We start from the raw sequence: 20,675 nt of genomic DNA on the forward strand, positions 1-20,675 counted from the left end.
CAATGTTTCTGGAGATAATATTGTAATTGCAGCGAAGGTTTGTTTACATTTTGCGGTCAACGTTCATGCGACCCGACACCAGACCACAGCTCATAGGAACAGTTTGATGGACAATGTTCACAAACCAAGTCACCATCTGGCAGCAGAGCAAATGTATTTTGCAACGCTGCCGCCAGATTCTCTTGAAGGCATCCTTCCCCCTTCATTTGTCACGACTCACGAGTGTCTGTCTGAATAATGAAGTCACCTCTCCCTCTTGGCTGGGGCCCAAGCATAAAAAAACTATTGTCAGCATGACAATGAGAAACTACCAGGTCCCCTGGCCAGGAGAGGTATGTGTCCTTGTCCACATGCACCTCTCGCCCCCCCTGAGTACCCCCCCATGCCACCCCATTCCATCAGTCACAGTCATACTATCCCTCTCTGGCACGTGAATGAGAATGTAACGTGTGTGTGTAATGCATACTTGGTCAGTTCCATTCTCCCGTTAGGAGGTCCACAATAGCTGTTGTCTATTTTTTTCACACACACACACACACACACACACACACACACACACACACACACACACACACACACACACACACACACACAATCAGTAGGTGTAAATACAGCCAAGGCTCACAGAGGCCCTGTTTAAAGGGAGAGGCATCAGTTTCTCTGTTGGCTGCCATGGAGCCAATCGCTGTCATGTGTTTCCATCCCCTCCATAGTTCCTGGCAGAGACGGCAGAAGGCCACCCCTGAGCTACTAATGAATATTTGGACATTGGAATTGTTGCTCACAAAGGACCCTTCAACATGTAATATGCAAATAGTAGTCTTGAGTATTTCGCTTTGTAAGCGTGTGGCATTAAAAAAGCAATTTTTTCTCTTAAAGAAATAGGCCAAGGCTACCTCTGTCGGGGAGATGGAAGGGAAGAGGCGCATGTAATTATTCCAGACCAGTGGTTTTAAAAAAATCTATAGGCCTAGATCTGTAGGCTACTTGAATTATAGTAAATCATTTAGTTTTAACTTAGGCCTACTGTAGCCTATTAACATGAAAGCAGAAACGCAAGGGCAACGGCCAAAAGGCGCATTAGACAACTGGCACAAATTCCATGCAGGTGTATCTGTTAGATTAGCACAGTTGGAAAGCACACCATTGTTGGTATGTGAAGACAGATCAGCATGTCCAATGATGATGAAGCTCTTAAAATAGGCTTTTTACATGCATTACCACCTAGTGACTCCATTTTACATTGATGAATATTTAAATGGCGAATTGGCAGCCACGCCAATCCGGAAAACAAGAAGAAAAATGTCAAAAGTAAGGAGAGAGACAGTTGAGCTCTCTGCTCATCTCTGCTGTGGGCATCTGTCTTTCTTTTTAACTCAGGCGGGGGGAAAGCGCACAGACCTCACGGTTGCAGATGTTACAAAAGAAGAGACAGTTTACTGTATCAGCTAGAGTCGTTGCAGTGACTGACATCATTAATGGTCTGTACACAACTTTTATAGCACGACAGGGAACAACCATCCTCAGAGTGGAAGGGCGGTAGGGAGGCTGTGAAATTGCGCTGGAGAGCTGGACCTCGATGAGCGTCGACGAGACACTTTCATACCCGACTGCGTAATTGGGGAGCCGTGGCAATTTTCGAAAGAGGAGTTTGTTTGTAGTTATTTACGAGCTGTTTCATTATTAAAAGCATGAGGCTTCATCCGAATTGAGAGGCGGATATGCGGATTGACGTGCAAGAGGAGGGATAGGCGGAAGCGCAGGTAGGTCAGATGAGGTAAGCCTAGAGGAAACTGTTGCTGAAGAAAACTATGTAGAATTGAACGAAATGCGCTTACAGAGGGCCACATTTTCCTGGCAGATGATTCCCGCCTTCCGAGGTGGTGATTATATTATAAAAGACCAGAAAGGCTATTTCATGGCACAGTAGTTGCCTGCGAGAGCCATTCTCCCAAGTAGAATAGCATTGCTGTGGACGTGTGTGTGTGTGGGTGTGCGCTTGTGGCATGTGCACGTGTGTTTGTGTGTGTGTGTGTGTGTGTGTGTGTGTGTGTGTGTGTGTGTGTGTGTGTGTGTGTGTGTGTGTGTGTGTGTGTGTGTGTGGGCGTGTGTGTGTCCAGGAAACACACACATACATCAATGGAATTATAATTTCCTCTCTATTTACTGGCACTGGACTAAGACATAGCATGGTTGGTGTTTGTACATCTTGCCAGGACTGAATAAGACATTGCAGGGGAAAGCCCATGAGTTTACAGGACAGCAATGATGCATTGCTTATGAAATGATTAGAGGCAAAGAAGCATGGCGTGACGGAAAGCTCTTGCAATCTCTTGGGCTAAACCAGCTGGAAACTAAATTAAAAAAATACCTCAGGGTGGATATAATGGCCATGCTTATTGAAGGAGTAATATCTTCCTGGTGTAGAATATCTGGACTTGGGCTCTGGGGAAGGATGCCATTCATAAAAACCTCCTTTATGCAATAACAGTTCTAAACACATCATTACTTTGTCAAGGACATATCACTGATACAGCATGTGTATCATTTTACAGTAAGGACAATAGGAACATCATGAAATGGTAACAGACAATTCCCTGGCTCCTCTACATGTTGATCCATTAGATTGGCAAAAAAAATTATGTTTTTGAGAAAATGATTTCTCTTCAGTTGTAAACCTTTTTCTTGGCATCTGAACATACAGGGTGGAAGAAGTAATAGATTGGAAAGCTTTCAGTACATTCTGAAGACCTGTTCTCCTGTGGGTAGGTTTTAACGATTAGAGTGGGAGGCTAGAATCCTATAGGTGGCTGTAAATGATATCACAACAAAGGGCAGGTAATTGTGGCTTTACAACCACAGAAATAGGCCCTGGATTTCACACAGTACACTGTAACATGCAGCAGACAGGGAACAGAAGAGATCACAAATCAAACATGTAGCATTAAAACCTCAAACGTGTCTCAACAGGAAAGATACTGTACAGTACATGGCTTCATGAACAATTGTTCAAAAAATAACTAATTCACAATGTTATAGCATATTGTAGAATATGAGGGATACCTGTGGGTCATCATAAAAATGTTTTATTATCCTAATTGTTATCGGAGGACTGATACAGTACCAATTTCAATTTTACAATATATTACTATTTATCAGAGATATTTAAATTGGTTTATATATTAATCACTTTAAAATCATTTGTACATGCTTGTGGAATTTACATTCCCTGGTCAGATGAAGCGGTAAGATGGGAAAAGGCACGCAGTTGCTCCAATCTGTGGCAAGCAATACAGTCAACGGAAACAAAAGAAAATGATAACCTTTTTTGTGAGAGCAGCTGCATTGCATCCTGAACAGTGTCTGAACAGGTTCTTAGAAGAATATTAAATCTCTTACCGGGAAAGTGACATGTCCAAAGCAATTCTCCCGACCTAATTACATGTTGATGAGGCAATTGATAGCAATTTCATATTTTCATCTGCTCAAATGACTTCCCGTACCCTTGTCTGCAAAGATGTCTATGATTAGCTTATCAAACAAAAACACAAAGCTTGAAATCTTCAACCACCTGGAAACTGCATTCCAGTGTCTTACTATTGTTTCTTTTTTTTTACACGAAGGTGGACATAAGAAATGTAGAACATTTCAAACAGTACAGTATACTGCAGCTTGCTGTATGGTCTTAGTGTTTTCACCCACGGCTATCTTCAATGTATTTATTGATCATATTCTTCTTAAGATTCAGCGGTTGAAAGCACTTTGCCCTGAGGGGGGCTCAATGCAACACAGTCCATAGAGTCCACACATTCTGAGCTTACCAGTCCAAGGCCTATGGGCTCCTATGGAGTACACACTGACTGTCCATGGTTTGCACCGTACGATTGAAATATATATTTTTCTGCCTCAATGCCTCGGATGCTTAATCCAGTTTCGGATCATCCACTTTTGTCCAGAACACCTCTGCACCACCAGTCGAAGGCCAAAGTTGGCCTCTTTGGACATCTCTACCTCGAGGCACCGTCCTGTATCCCGGCTGATGATTGGACCGTTCTTCAAATAAGATGTGTGAAAGGATGATATTAGCATAAACACTTTTGTACAGAAACATATGCTTCAAACGATAATACTGCGGGTTAGTGTTTGTATCCTCAAAATCACTCAATCCCCAGGGTTGCTATTCTGGTTCAATGGCTGTTATTACCCAGACTGAATAGAAGTACACTTCAGGAGCAAATCCAATTGCTATTCCTTCTAACTTGGTCCTGTACAAGATTTGAATGTGAAAGCTTTAAGTGAATGAGGCAGAATGGTTAGGTTTTGCTCCAGTAAAACTACAGGATAACCCAGAGGGCGGTTATACACCGGGGCAATGGAGGAACCTTCACCAGCTACATTTGAACCTATAAGCCTCCATCGAAATACGCATTACATGGCATAGAGTAGTTATTTCAAAGAGAAACGTAGTTATTTTAGAGTAGTTATTTCAAAGGGTTATTTAGAAGAAAACATTGATCAATTATTCAATATGAATCTGTTTATATGTTGTACCTGTGTAAAGTCCCACAGCCTCTGGGACACCCGTGAAACAGTGTCGCATTTCTTTAAGCTCGGTGTACGTCCCCTCCCGTCGTCGACGAGACATTTTGTGTCGGGCAGGAAGGTGGTCGACCCCAGGGGTCCTAGCTGCAGCAGGCCTTCTGTCGAGTAACGGGCGAGCTGAAACACAGAGATGAACATCACAGTTCATCTAGCTGGAGGGTGTAATCAACTATCACATATCCGAAATACTGAACATTTCTGTAAACACTGCAACTTGGCAAGTGCTTCACAGCCCTCCCAGTGCACCAGCTGGAATTTCATCATATGGCTATAATTCAATGAGCTAACCGAATTGCACAGTACAGGTACTGAATGCAGACGTACGATCATATTCATCTACGCTGCTAATAACTCATATTATATGATCATACTACTTTGCTAGGGTATTCTTATGCAGAGTATATAATCGTTTATTAATGCTAAAGATTTGACCAACCAAACATGATCCCTAAGCGTTTAATCCAGTACATGAAAGAGTCTGTGTGTATGCGTATCTATTACGTAACGATACAGTAGAGATAACATCAATTATTCATGGGAGTGATCCTATCTGAGAAATGAGATGCCAAAGATGGGGGGTCTTCAATACAGCCCAAGTTGACACACATGCACGCACGCACGCACGCACGCACGCACGCACGCACGCACGCACACACTCACATCCACAGGCACAGACGCACACACACAGAGACACATACGCACGCACACACATATACAGGTGCACACACACAGGCGCACACACACACACACACACACACACACACACACACACACACACACACACACACACACACACACACTATCATATGCTGCTCTTGTTCATTGTTCAACAGTCACCCATACAAGTGGAGTGAAGTAACTGTATCATGATCCGGAACAAGAGGATGAGGCTGATCAATGTAACTGAATGCTTTTGAACCCATACTGTTGATAGCCCAGCTTACATAGACAATCTAGTATTAGTAATAGTGTATGTGAGTGCTACAGCTCAGTGAATCCATACTGGGAGATAAGGTTGGTACTGTATACCACTACTTTTGCTATTCACCCTAACACTGAATACTCAAAAGTAAGCAAACAATATGCCTGGAAGCCTTTTGAGCAGTGTTCCTGGAAACCTTTTGTAACAGGATATAGAGTGGGTTAATAGCTTACTTGTCCATGGTATTTGTTTGGAGGAGGCAAAAGAAAAAGCTTTTAAGATTTTGGCCTTGATAAAAATTGCTTTGCAACGGAACTATTTCTTTTGAAATACTAAGACAATAAAAAGTCTCTTTGAATGAAAACCTTTCACTCGCTTCAACACACTAGACAGGCAAGCCATGATATATTGTTCTGTTTAACAAAGTGGTCGCTAGTAACCAGTTGCTAGTTGTTTTGTTTTCTACTGCATGATCCCTGTTACAGTATAGTACATCCAGTTTGGACGACCGGGCCTTGACTGCAAGGCTAATACTGTTAGATCATTAGATTAGACCGCTTGATTTGTCATTCATTCCACCCTCTTGTTTTCACAACCTGAGACTGACTTTAAGTCTGCTCTCTGGGAGGTTGTTGAGCTCTAAGCTGATTTATCAATGGTGTAAACGAGAACTGGGCACAGGGAAAGCCCCATAATCCCGGATAATATGTGTTTACGGTCGTGGAGTGGATGCTTTTATTTGTTAATGCTGTTAAAACGGGACCATAACAAATAATTAACATAAGGAAATGATTCTGCCAAGGCAATTAACCTGTTCTCAAAGAGGGGGGTATTAGTTGCTTGATTGCTTTCTTGGCGCCGTAAAGTTTGGAGCCACTATGGGTCAAGTTAATCACGAGTTTTCTAATTACCTAATTTAACATGGGGTAAATATGATGTTTGTATATTGTATGGGGAGAGTATTTTTCCTGAGGGAGACCTCCTGTGTGGTAATCCCCCGCTTTCTCCCTTGCTCTACCATGGAGGGACGGCGGTGCAATGTGCCACTCTGAGATTACCACGCAGGCCTTAAGAGGGGCTAGCTTATGGCACGACGCAGCCGTGGACGTCCCCCCCCAGTATGCGGCCGTGCCCCCCCCCCCCCCCTAAGGCCTCGTAGAGTAAGTGGCGTGAACTGAGGACACCAAAACACCCCAACCACACCACACCACCCGTGTACACCAGGCATCGCTGGGATTCCTGCTGCTATGAGCACCCAGAGCTGAGCAGCTGAACCAGGGTGATGCAGGGTCTTAAGATTTCCTCTGGGAGCGTGAGAAACGACAGACTCATTTATTTTTATTTTTTTTAAGAAGCACAATAAAGATTTGTGCCGCACAATTACACTTTTCATATGGAACAGGAATGATTGTGATAGGAACTGCAAAATCAGAAACGGCACCCAAATTGAATTCAGCCCTGTGTAACTCAATGCCAGTCATCGTCATAATCTAATGATGCAATGCCATAAAATTCATTTCCATTTGTTTATTTCCCCTGAGGCTTAGATTAAAGACTTGGTGTAGCTTTACATTACTGGACTGCACTGAGCTCCCACAGAAGGAGGAGGAGGAGGAGGAGGAGGAGGAGGAAAGAGCCAGCTCACAGCTCGGCAATTTATTTATATTCGCCATGCGACTGATAATAAACATGTCATTCTGCATCCAGAGGGGGAAAAAAAAACAGCCATGAATAATATTTGCATTATTGTTTCTCTGGCAGTAAGCTTTTGTTTCGCTGCGCACAACAAAAATAGCTGCAAACCCTCCCCTGCCCCGGCATTCATAGGTCCGAACCTACTGAACATTCCCTAATGGAACCTTCCAAAGAGGTTCAACAGGAGAGTGGATTAGAAGAAAAAGACCTAGGGGTGATGAATTACTTTCACTTCAAGAGACTTTGCAGTGACTAGACTTCTTAACCGCATCTCCCTTCATTCACATTCACTTGTAGTCATTGCTGAGAGGTTTTGTTGAAATTGTGAGAAATTGAGCATAGTAATGATATGTAAATGAGCTTGACTTTCAATGTTGTGATGATTGCCATACCAAAAAAAAAATGTTCAGACAGCGGGAGGGAGTGTGAGGCATCATAAGTAACAATATAATAATAACATTATCACAACACAATAACATTTCAGTCCTCTCTCGTACCTGTGAAGACATTCCGTGACAGGGGTAGAGGATGGCTTTGTCATCGTCCTCAGAGCCCTGGTCCAAGCAGTAGCCACTAGCCTTGCTGTTTCTCACCTGCAACACATGAAGCAGAAAGACAAACATGAAGATGGGAAATGAGCACTGCTTCTATAGGTGTGCTCAGCAGCTGCACCAGTGCGTTAGGTGTATTTGCGTTGCTTAGTTTCAGAAAGGGTGAGGAACCCAAAATAAAGCTAAAAACATGGAGCATGGAACGACATGAGCACATATATACTTCGACATTTTCCCTTATGTTTTTGTTCATTAAAAAATAATACCTCAGAAAATAATAGGTGCAAGAATGTTAGCTGTGGTAAATCTGAAAACCTAAGTGAACGCTATGAACAGTATGAAAAACCAGATGACTTTTTCACCTCACAACAATAACAATGTCTCATAGAGTAAGCGTCTACCGTACAGTGACGAGTGACTTCAGATCAAACTCGGGATATCGGGATATCTTTGCGGTCAAAGAAACGTGGGCAATCTGTCTCCTTCTGGGCCCGACGGTGGTGGTATGTGCTCGTGGGGGGCTTTTTTTGCCTGTGTGATTTGAATGTGTATCACTTTATTGCAACCTTGTGAGATATTTATCATGTGTGTTGTCAGATAGGTTCCGCTCTGCTGGGCTGGTCAGTGCCAGAGTGCAGCTGTGCTATCCAATGACAGATGAGCTTCACTTCAGCTGCTGCGCTATGGCAACACAAGGTAACTGTTCCGTGGCTTGTCTGAGATTTGAAATAGTGCCACCTAAATGGGCACTGCTCTGAGGAATCCATTAGTGAGATGCCTGGGGAGGGGGGGAGGGGGGGTGTGGAAGCTCGTAAAAAGAATAAAGGGACAAGACCACATTGCTTGATGAATCTAGAGGTTAATTTTGATTTATACCTACAATGTATTTGAAAAGGTTATTGATTTCTTTTCCTTCCTCTCTGTCGTTGGAATCGATAGGGAAAGAGGTGTATTTCACAATGATTCTGAATGCTGTCTGACTTGTGTATTCAATTTCTAGACCTGTCATAATCGTTTTCCGCTGTGCAGCAGAGCTTAAAACAATGAAGTTGGCATAGAAAGCTAATAAGTGTTTAATTAAAACTAATTATGAGGAAATTGCATCTAATCATGTAATTGCACCGTGTTGCTATGGAAACGAGATACCTTTACTTTTTGGTGACACGTATGAATTCATTTATTTATTTCCCTTTGAAATGTAATGTTTGAAGTGCAGGAGGGGTGAAATACACTCTCAATGATGGATTGCGTGTGTGTACAGTGTGTGAACAAAGCTTGTGTGTGTGCTGCATCTACAAAAGCTCTCACATTTGAACTTTCCCTCTATGCAAATACAGAGTAGAACAAGAACACAAACTGCAATCACTGCAACAGACAAAGTCCATGCCTAATTTTCCGACACGACCAAAAGAAGACATACCATATGCGCATACTATTGCAATTCATAAGCTTCCAACAACTCATTTGCTTGTGATGGTAGAATTGAATCATTAGCATGCCTATAACATTCAGGTATTCCTGAAAAAAAAACATTTGAATGAAGTAATTCATAAATATTCTATGTACATACAGCATAAGATATGATGATATGGTTGATAATGAACATTGTGAGCTCCACACCTCTCCGTAGGTGATGGTGTTGTTGTAGATGCGCATCTCTGGGTAAACGTGCTCAAGATACCAGCGGAAACTTCGGCACTGAAGCCTCTTCCTCAGGGCCACTCTCTCCGACACATCCCCGAAGTCTACTCCTGGGTTCTGTTAGCATAGCAACAGCAAAAAAAAAGCATATTTTACCCAGGGGACGCTTACTTAAGCAACATGTGACAATACTAGTTGTAGTTAGAAAAATGGATGACCCTCAAGGCTGGGAAGGAGGGAGGATGGGAACAAAAAAAAACAAGGGCTGAGAGAAGAGTGTGTTTGGTAAGGAGAACGATGGATGGGCCTGTCATGTGGGACCCTCATTGTTCTTTCATTAGACATGATACTATGCTGAGCAAATTCTAATCAGCTGTGTAATTATGAGCCCTCACGGGCCTGCTGGCATGGCGGAGGTGGCTTCCCAGATTGATGTGGGGAATGCCTAATAACTGCATTGCTCTGCTCTGTGCCATGGCCTCTACAGACACACAAACGCACACACACACACACACACACACACACACACACACACACACGCGCATCGCCTCATTAACAGCCTTACAGTTTCCAAACTTCTTCCTCTTTTTTCTTCCTTCATATTCTAACGCATCCATGGATATCAGCTACTTTTGCTAGAGTTGCCTGCTATTCCCCAACCCCCACCCCCACACCCCCCCCCCAACCCAACTGTAAAGTAACACTAACAAATGCGTTCAATTTCATAGTTGTTGTTTGGAAAACTGTGGCAACCTTATGAGTCATAAGAGCCTGCCCTGCTACCAAAAGTAATTGTGCTCTCTGCAAGCCCCCCCTAACCAATAACAGGACTGTGATTCAGCCTGGGGAAATGAGAAGATAGATTAGTTATAGCATTAGGCATTTGTATAGAACTGTACATACCATATAGAGTGGTAATAGACTACTGTGCCACTGGGTTTGTAATTACATTGGAGAAAGACTGTTGGGGCGAAGGGATAGTTTGTCAGAAAATGCACTGTGACCGTAGTGTCTGAGACATTCACTCGCTTGGCTGCTCCTGCAGACACCTATTGTTCCACTCAGAATGAGGTTCCTGCCACATTTTGCAGACACACTACCCTCATCAGGGCCATTATTACTATGATTTTTGCCCTGTGCACGAGGATTTGCTTGACGACAGCACAACCCAAGATTGTTTCTATTGACAATAATGTCTTGCAATCATTATATTTACTTGAGGCAAGTACAGCATTCATCCTATTATAAGACACTTCACATCGGTATCCCCACCATTGTGCAAGAAACAGCAATTAGTATTCTACATGAACGTATTTTCATTAACGAAAATAGCTGTTTATTATTTTCGAGCCATTTCAAAGGCCCTTGAAAGCAATTACGACTAAACTGATATGTATGAAAGCGGACGCTGATTAAATAAGAGCCCCCTCATTCATTTGGTACACCTCTTCTCCACTCAGAGCCAGACACCACCGCTCACGCCATACCCAGCCGGTTTGAAGGTCGAGTGGGATGAAAACAGAATTCTGAATATCCATTTATGCTGGTCTCTAGAGGGGCAGACTGCTTGTCTGAATGAACAAGCGTGCAGAGGGGGATTGATGGAAGGAGGGATTGTGAGAGGGATGGAGAGAGGGATACGGAGACTCACATTCATGGGGATGTTCCAGGCCATGTAGACGTGGGATTTGTACTCGTCCATCCACACCTCGGCAGCTCTCAGCGCGTTCCGCTTGGCGTAGTAATCGATGTCGTTGTTGTAGGGCTTCTTGGTGCGCTCGATGTGGGCCACTCTGGCGCAGGGCAACACCTCCATGCTGCCTCCGCACTGCCACACCTACACACACCACGACAGTCGCCACAGGGGCATTCAGTTAAAGGTTTAGTTTAGTTAAAGGTTCGTATGTCAGCACCTGTGTCGTCTCACGAAATCAGACTCTAAGTAACTAAGTAACTAAGTAACTAACTAAGTAGTAGCTAAGTAACTAAGTAACTAACTAAGTAGTAGCTAAGTAACTAAGTAACTAACTAAGTAGTAGCTAAGTAACTAAGTAACTAAGTAACTAACTAAGTAGTAGCTAAGTAACTAAGTAACTAAGTCAGATTCTGGGAGTCTTAGTTCAATGTCTACTCTGGAATTGTCTTTCCCTGGTGGTTGCATTGGGAATAACATAAACAATTGCCCAAAAACTAAACAAACACGTACAAAACCATACAAATGCTTCCCTTTGTACCGGCAAAGACCCTCCTCCTCAGTGCTCTAAACCAAAACCAAAATAAACAGCCATTAAGGCCACATTGTTGAAGAGGAATATAAACTAAGTATTGGCCCTAAACATTTGTATCTGCAGGCCCTTCTGTGAGCAGCCTCCTTGTTTATCTTTAGGAAGGAACGTGTTTGCTTGATGCAGCTATTAAGTGTTACGGCCCATTATTTTCTGCTGAAGTCAGAGAAACAGGGGATGATAAATGGGTTTGTTAGGGAATGGCTCATAAATATATCTGTCCCTGGAGAGTTTCCTGTGACACACTGGGGCCCTGACGCTGAATTGCTGAATAGTGTCTGCGTGTGTGTGAGGGTAACACATAAAAATAGGTGGTAAATGCGTGTCATCCTGGAAAAAGCGTCCGTCAGTGCAGAAAGTATTGATTGACTATGCTCTGAGAAAATGCAGTGACTGTCAACTGTGACCGACCCAATCCTCAAGAAAATGGTGTCAGCATCGTAGTAAGAGAATGGATTCCTAGGTGGTTGGAAAACACTGAAAACAACACTGACTTAATACTCACTTGCTAAAAGACAAATGACGGTATTCAAACTTAAGACAAAGCCAGGACTAAAAGTTGTCCTGCAGTTAACACTTAGACAGAAAGCACAGCATATGGTAAAGCACTCCTGGCTTCTAAACAGTACTTGGCATGAAATTCAATTCAATTCCAAAAAATGTATTCAGCCGTGAGGGGTAATTACTTTTGGCAAATAGTCAGCAACAACAACAACAACACCACCACCAACAACAACAACAACATGACAGCATACCACAAACATACCACAAACGACATGTACTGTACACACACACACACACACACACACACACACACATCAATTTCCTACTATAGCAATAAAATAGCATAAACATCTGGGACAGGGGATAGTGCGGATAAACATTACTTGGCAGTTAAGGTTTTGTGACTTCACATCCTCTCCCATTCTCAAAGACAAAGGAAACATTACCTAGCTTTCCCATAGTGGTTTGTGTCAACATACAGGTTGTTTGACTTCTTGTACATTGTTCTGCACTTCATTGTACATGACACTGAACTATCTAAGGGATTGTGCTACCAGAATTATTCCAATAGAATGTGTGCTGAGTGCTACCAACACGGGAAGTCAAATCATGTATCCAAATACACCATATGAATTCTTGCTGATTAGTGGGTCTGCGAAATTCATCTGAGTCACTGAGCCCTAAGCCAGATGGCATAATGTGCCACGTTTATGGAAATGAAAGACATCAAATATTAACCAAGTCTCTATTATCATAATGTAGATGTGCAGTAACACTCAAGTGTGTTTATTGCTAGTGTGTGTTTAATTTAACATTAATAAAGGCATTCACCGCATTTGTCATGTGACCGATTTCAACTTTCGGTATTTCACAGCCTTGATAGATTCATTTACACTCAGTGACCCCCATTGACTGTGAAACCGCTCTTAATTTAAACACTGATGATCCATGGACTGACCCTGGCCGAGGAAATCAATCTACACTGAGAGGATTCCTCTCCATCGCTTTGTCTTCATAAAGGACACCTGATACTATACACAACATGCGAACAAAACTGTTGTTAATGACTCATTGTAAGCAGGTCAATGCCATTCTAAATGCAATCATGACATGTTGACACATTGTGTGTGTGTGTGTGTGTGTGTGTGTGTGTGTGTGCGTGCGCATGTGTGTGTGTGTAGGTATATGTGTACTCTATGTTCCTATGCCTGCAGCTTGGGTACTAGAATACCCTGTCTTGCACTAAACACTAATCGAAGATCAAAATAAGATTTCCAGATGGTCAGAAACCAAATAACAAACCGGAATCTGGAGTTGTTCTTCTAAAAGACAGTCTAGCCTTCATGTACTATTACAGTAACCAGACAGAACCTAATATAGCATAGCTTGACCCCAACTGCTCCAACACACTGTAATGCTTCCGATATTACATGTTTGGACAATGTGTGGACTAGTACATCACAGAGTTGATAAAACACTCAGTGCAGAACACGGCGAGTTCAATTAGCCGCACAGTTTTACTCCGGCACTCTCGCCATTAATGGCCTATATGACGTTTTATCTGTCCATCTGGAATTGCTGTACTGTATCTCTGTAATGGCTGCTGCTGCTTGTCATTGTGTCCTACCATTCTCAGTCACCAGCGATGCACCCTGGAGTAATAGCTGGATCATTGCAGGGATTTGCCAGATAAACGATTTATCTTCAGTCAGAACAGAAATCCCCATCTGCACTGGTGGTGGCGCCTATCAGCTTTAACAAGGGATAGTGCCATAGAGAGTGACAGCCCATATATTTTCAGAGTGTTTTTCATACAGTAGAAGTTAAAACCCCACAGTATAGCATTGGCTGATTAGGAAGATAGAAGCGCACAGCGTCTTTCATTCTAAATCATGTTTACTTCTCCCAGAGCGCCTGTCTGATCCATTTCCTGCTGTGTGTGTGGCTTTAATCTCGCGTGTTTACCTAAGGTCATCAATTCTGTGTATCCGTGTCCTCAGAATGTGTTCATGTTTGAGTGGCTGTGAGGATGTCGTGTGTTGAAATTTCCCGAGAAATCCTTGTTGTGACGAGCGGGATGTCGGGGTGGATGTCGGGGGGGGGGGGTTCACTTGATTAAACAGGGTGACAAGAGAGAACGGGAAAACATGAAGTGTGAGTCGTCAAGTCTGACTATATGGGAATCATCAGTGCTGATCTGACCTTTCCAGCTCTGCCAAAGAGCTCCGGCGTTGGTGATTCAGAGAGTAAACAGGTGCCGTGCGGCAGACGGCCGGCTTCTCATGTATGTCACGTTCCCGCTTGTCTTATCGCGCCGTCTTTCCTTCCTATCTTCGGAGGCCTCAGCCGTTGCATTAGCAAAACAAATCAGACCAAAATGTCTCCTTTTTTTCCCGGACACAAAAGGCATAATGATGATGTGATGATTGCACCAGGGGCTAGGGTGGAAAAATACATTGACGCCACGCTGAGAGAGCTTATGCCAGTGTGCCTCTCTCGCCTTGTGTCCTGGAACAGCAAATAATTGATCTGCAGGTGCAGATCATCTGGCCTGTCAAGTCAAGTTATGAGGTTGTTTCGTCCCGCTATTAATCAAACCTACAGTACTGTAGCGCTACTACAGTCAATTATCTATCAAACAACAACAACAACAACAAGCATTGGTGCGTTCTGCATAGAAACTAAGCATCATGCAAAGACATGAGACTTTCTACCCTCTAAGTGATGGTCGTGATATTATATACTGTGGGTCCATGAGGATGTATGTATATATTTTGAATGTATTTATTTAGGTTATTCTCATTGAGATAAAATACATTTTCCAAGAGAGACATGGTCCAAGACAGTATTATATATTGTATAGTATGTATAGGGACTGTGTGTTTTGCATAGGCCTCTTCTAAAATAGGAGCCTACAGTACATCATTAAGAAGCATGACTTCATACACAGTATGACTGATCACTTTGATGTAGAGTTAATGTAACAGCTAATTAAATTGCCACTGTACTGGCAGTTAGTGGGAGCAGGACCATTTATGTGATAAGCTCTGGACGGATACAGGAAACATCAACCGTAAAAACCCATAAGAGCTATTAACAACAGTAAACAGATTTGAAGAGGCACCATTACACACTAGAATCAATACCAATACTCCCACTAGGAGAGTTGAAGGTGAGAGCATTTCTTTAAAATCAAGAGGGTCACTGAAGTTATCTCATAGGCTGTCCCCCATTAATCCTCTACAGCCTAATTTCCTTATTTTATTTTCTTCAAGACCACTGCTTAGGCAGCGCAGGTAGAAGTCATACAGTATGAGGATCTCTATCAGATCAGTATCCAAGGAAGGAGACAAGGGAACGAGGGATAGAATATTGGAACACACCCCTAGATGATCAAAGGTTGCCTGAGGTCACGTAGACTTAATTTTCTGCCTCATCTTACTTGGCAGCTCAGTGATTTGAGAGACAGTGTGGAAAATTGTCCAGCAGTAACTACTGAGCCCCGCGGGTCCCATCTAGTCACTGCAAAAGTAGCCTAGGGTCATATGGAGTTCATTTCTAAATTTGTTTTGCAAGCATTGCTACAGTAAGCCATGGGGCAATGTACACAAGCATGACCTCGGCGACCTCTGATTGCAAAACATTTGTTGTTGTTATTCAGGGAGCTGTGTGGAGAACATCAGCCCGAAGGAGAATAGAACTTTCTAGTTTCTACAACTACTTGTCTTGATTGAGAGTGGTATGCTCTAATTAACAAGTCATACTTTTCACTAAAAAAACATACCTTTTCAAAATGGTTGTATGTTTTACAGTTATGGCTGGTACAGCCAGAGCTAGACATATGGGCTAGGCTTGAGATCATCCATATAGCTATGGAAATCTATCTCTGAGCCAATGGCCTCCTCCAATTCACAACCACGCAAATCACTCAATCAATCATTGACATTTGTTTAAGAAATAGCACTCGAGACATTCAATAATCTATATAGCTCTCCTAGATCACCGATCCTGTGGACTTCTCTAGAGAAAGAGAAATCTCAGAGAAACATTCGATATCTCAACAGCCAAAAAGCCATTGCTTCCCAAAAGTCTCTGGCTTGTGACCCAACTAGAAAACCTTTTGAATTACTGTGTAACCTACCAAATAAACAAGACCAATGATTCTATCCATGATGACCCAGTTTTCCGCCACATCCCAGAGAAAAAGCCACCAGTGTTTCCTGACTCACCATTGGCGAGACACTGCTTTAGGGCCCTACGCTATGTTCTGTCTGCAACACCGGGAATGATTCTGTGTCAAGTAACTGTAAAGCAACAAATGGATGATGGCGGATTAAAGGGCTTGGGACTTCTTATCCCTTTTAATCAAAGCCAGGTGAATCTCTCAGCAGATTTACGACCAGAGCTCGCCAGAGATTTACAGTACAACAGAACAGAAATCTGCACAGTGAGAAGAAGAAAGACTAGCATCTGTGGGGTTCTTTCACCGTTTGGTTTAATGAGCTATATGTGCTCAGTTTTGTCTGGGGAATTTGTCTCTCTATTTTTAATTGATATGCTCACCCCCTCCTGGACTCTAAAAGCCCATGGGACACCTTGTTTTAATATAATATCTGTAAGATTCGACCGTTTCAAAGAAATACTGTACTAAGAAATCCTGATTAAAACACCAGTACGTTCTGACGACAATTCATCCTATCTTCTCTCATCAATCTTTTAGGGTTTGCGGAGGGAAAGACATAGTCCTCACATCAGTTTGTTTTGATGTATTGTGACAACGTGTGACTTTGAAGTTTGATTCCATTTAGGAACCCTGTCATGCAGTGTTGACACCTAGCAATCAAAGCACTGATTATCATACCGTTTACCGAAATAAATCCCTTTTTTAGATAACATGCCATTCATTAACGAGATAAAAGAGCAGTTAGCATTATATTGTGACATCTCGGAGTTGACATCTTTCACTTTGAAATGTTCGGTTGAGCTTGAATGAATAGGGCAGAATATATGAATGTCACCTATAACTGCAACCGTATAGATAAAAAGGCCTTCCCATTGAGCATGAGAGACCATTCATGTCAGTTCGTCTGTGAGAATCATGAAACGGAGTGACATAACGGTTTACATATCCAGATGTGTCTGCACGTCTCATAAGCTGCTCCCAATGACTAGAATACCAAAAGTTAGTAACAGAGGTAGCATCATAATTTGTTGGAGCGGTAGTGGCAGTCTCTCCCCCACCCCTCCCCATGGGGCATCCTCTGAGATGAGTGATGTTTCAAAGCAGAATGAAGTGAAGTCTCTTTCCACTGCTGGATATCTGTATCTCCCTTGGGCCTCCCTCCTCATGTTAATGCCTCTCTCCCTACTGCATACACAAAATGTAAAGTTCACATCAGGACATTCCAGTGGTACAGAACTTTTAACTCAATCTACTGTCAAAATAGAATGCAATCGAGTTACCGCCAAGGCCTCCCCCATCACTGCAGCATACGGATTGCAGTCACTTTGTGAATTTGAAGGCATACCCACGTTTTTCTCGACGCTAAAGTTGCATTTAGATTATTCAGATTAACAATCAAATTTCGATTTCGACCAAACACATCTCCAATTAATATAACAGAGTAAATGTCTGATATAATGAGAGGTATGATCCAACGTAACATCTGTGCTTGTCAAACTTCATTCAAGTTTAGGGTTGTTAGTGCACTTCAAAGAGAGTTGGAAGGTAATTAGCAAAACTTTTTTATAGTCATAATAGGCTCTGAGAACAGAAGGATGTGAAACTCGCAATACGTCTGAAATGATCTTAATTGCCTCGTCAATGTGTGTTTAAAGATAGGTGCAAGTGCAGTCACACTTGAAAGAGGTCTTTAATGAAGTTTATGACTCATGTAGATAATAGGTGCACTGACAAGTTCTGCCTAATTGCTTGTCCCTCTGGCCCTGAATTGTAAGAGCTCCTCACACTTCCTGTCGGTTGCAATACAGTAAATGTTTCAGACCATGAAACCATGGCAATCTCCAAAAAGGCATTCAGGGATTTTAAAGACTTGAACATAAGCCGCATGCTGTTGTTAGAGGATAAGTTTGCTTTCAAAACACGATCTGTTTCAGTATAAATGGCCGACAGATTACAGCAGTGCTTTTAAAAACAATATAAGCCTGATTAAATGCTGTGTGCAGACACGTAAAATGCAATTGACAAACATAGCTTAATGCAATCTGGCTTTGAATGATAAAGCACATCAAAATCTGTTTACATAAAATGACTGCTTATGTATACGCTAGCTAACGGCACAATCTGCATGAATCATTTTAGTATAAGCCTACACATTTGTGAATGCAGCATTTGTGCTCTTTAGCTGCAGAGGAGACATTTTGTAAACTCAAACCAGTGGATGAATCGGGTAATAAAATCCCTATCTGGCATTAAGAAGGCCATATTTCACTGTTGTGTCTATTCACACTCTGTCTTCCCTTCTGCGACTGGCGACAGGTAAAACAGTAATGACCCAAGGAGTAAATAAGGCTCAGTCCATTAAGCCCTAACAGATTGACTCTGGCCCTCTAAATAACGCATGCATTGAAAAAGACAAATGCTTGATCAATATCCTATGGTCTCCCCTGATTGTTATCTTTGCACCGTTTGTATTGATGAAAAGCACATCTTTCCTCCCATGTCCTCGGTTTAAAGGACTGGATTCACCGATAATTAATCACTCATGTAATAAGGGATGAGTCACTGGAGGAGAATAGAAATTCACATGAGACGTAGAGTACAGTAGAGTCAATAGAATCTAGATGATATACGACTGTAGGGCAAAAAAGCAGAAGTCTCCGGTATGATTCGTCTGTAACAAGTCTTTCTCTGGCTTTTGTTGTCTCTTGGTGTCTTGACAAGGTATGATTTTTTTATTTTATTTTCACTGAACGTAGTATTGTCTTTGTTTTATTCCTGTCTAGAGCTTGTCACTAATTGTTTTGTACTGTCATGTGTTTTATGTTATGTAGAAGAAGAGTGAACAACAGCTGGGGATCATGAACTAAACTATACTAAGTAGAATAGCTAGTCAATTCTAACAATAGCTCAACCTCAAATCGATCTTAGTTTTTTCAATGACTTTTTGAATGTTTGGTTTTTCGAGGGCCCTACATATGGTCGGCCGCTTGGTCATTTGCTGCCTGACGGACATTGGCGTGATGATGTTGGTGATTTAGCAGCGGCTGGACTGTCTGCTGACCACAGATGGCTGAGGTTTAATGTCTGCTCATAATGACTGAACTGCCCTTTTGAAGGTGACTCTCTATCCTGCAGGAAAGCAAAGTAAACATAGAAAGCAAACCGTATCAGTGGCTGTTCACATCACTTCTAATGGCTCTGGGCCACCACCTATTGTGGTCCTGACTATAGTTGAAACATTAGCAAGTTTGTGCATATTAGGGAAATAATTCCACCTTCAACATTGCAAAATGTAACTATCCTCTATCATATTCACCTACAGAATAAGGCAATCTTCTTGCAGGGCCCTCTGAATTCCCTTGTCTACCAGAGTAACTGAAAACATTTCTGGTAAGATTTCAGAAAAAAACTTCCATGAAAGTTAAGAGACAGGAGTCTTTGCTATCTTTGGCAGAAGGAACCAACTGAGGTTAATTATCCCCATCTCCACCCTCATACCTTGTATTGAAGCTTCTGGAATTTAATTAGGCTGATTCTCCCCAAACTGAGAAGATTATGATATGAACAGATGCCTTGTAGCAGGGCCCATGTGGTTATGGAAGGGGACTTTCAAGGAATAATTGTAAAGTTTTTCTGTTAAATACATGTGAAAAAAGGCTTGGGTTGAGTTCATTTCAACATCCCATGAGAAATGCCCTTTGGGATCACAGTTTTGTTAACCTGTATTGGAGCCGAGTGTGGGTTGAATTCTACAGTATCTACAGTAAATACAGAGCCCACACTGCAAATATACTTTTCATTCCACATTGGATTTATGGTTATTGGCTAGCAGACAGGGACAAAGTTAACCCTAGATACTTGGAGATCTTTTATGGATTTATATAATATTGCCACAGTACATAGGTTAATGCCTAAGGGGACTTGAAAATGAAAGGCACTACAGTATGGTGGTCTCATGAGATGCTTTATCAGCAACGAATAAGTGAGAGATGGAAAATGCATGACACAATAAATGTGTATTGACACCTCAGGCAGAATTCATCATTTCCATTCCTTGCAATTTTTTTTCCATTTGCAAACTCAGCCTCATTGTAAGCGATTTATTTTCAATTTTGACATCAGGGTGTGAACGAAAGTTCGATTCATTTACATGTCAGTGAGAAGTGCAAAAAATGACATTAATAATCCACATCATAAAAGATCCTGACTCAGTTAACAAAATCAAGGGTTATATACTGTAGAGAGCAGGGGAGGCCGGTGGAGATAGAAATCGGGGGACGGGCTCATTATAA

At 42.2% G+C, this 20,675-nt stretch overlaps 1 protein-coding gene across 1 annotated transcript in view; it reads right to left on the reverse strand.

Annotated features, from left to right (window-relative positions):
* Nucleotides 1–3,888: 3,888 nt before the first annotated feature.
* The window catches only part of galnt9 (polypeptide N-acetylgalactosaminyltransferase 9), a gene marked incomplete at its 5' end in the record, with an annotated part of 51,290 nt that continues 34,503 nt past the window's right edge, over nucleotides 3,889–20,675 (reverse strand). Inside the window, 5 exons of the mRNA XM_083672693.1 lie at nucleotides 3,889–4,053; nucleotides 4,552–4,719; nucleotides 7,717–7,812; nucleotides 9,391–9,528; nucleotides 11,063–11,248. Of these exons, the coding sequence (XP_083528819.1) occupies nucleotides 3,907–4,053; nucleotides 4,552–4,719; nucleotides 7,717–7,812; nucleotides 9,391–9,528; nucleotides 11,063–11,248 (735 nt within the window). The 3' untranslated portion in view covers nucleotides 3,889–3,906. The remainder of the gene's footprint in view (nucleotides 4,054–4,551; nucleotides 4,720–7,716; nucleotides 7,813–9,390; nucleotides 9,529–11,062; nucleotides 11,249–20,675) is intronic.

Source organism: Argentina silus, assembly GCF_951799395.1.
Source record: "Argentina silus genome assembly, chromosome: 7".
Lineage (NCBI taxonomy): Eukaryota > Metazoa > Chordata > Actinopteri > Argentiniformes > Argentinidae > Argentina > Argentina silus.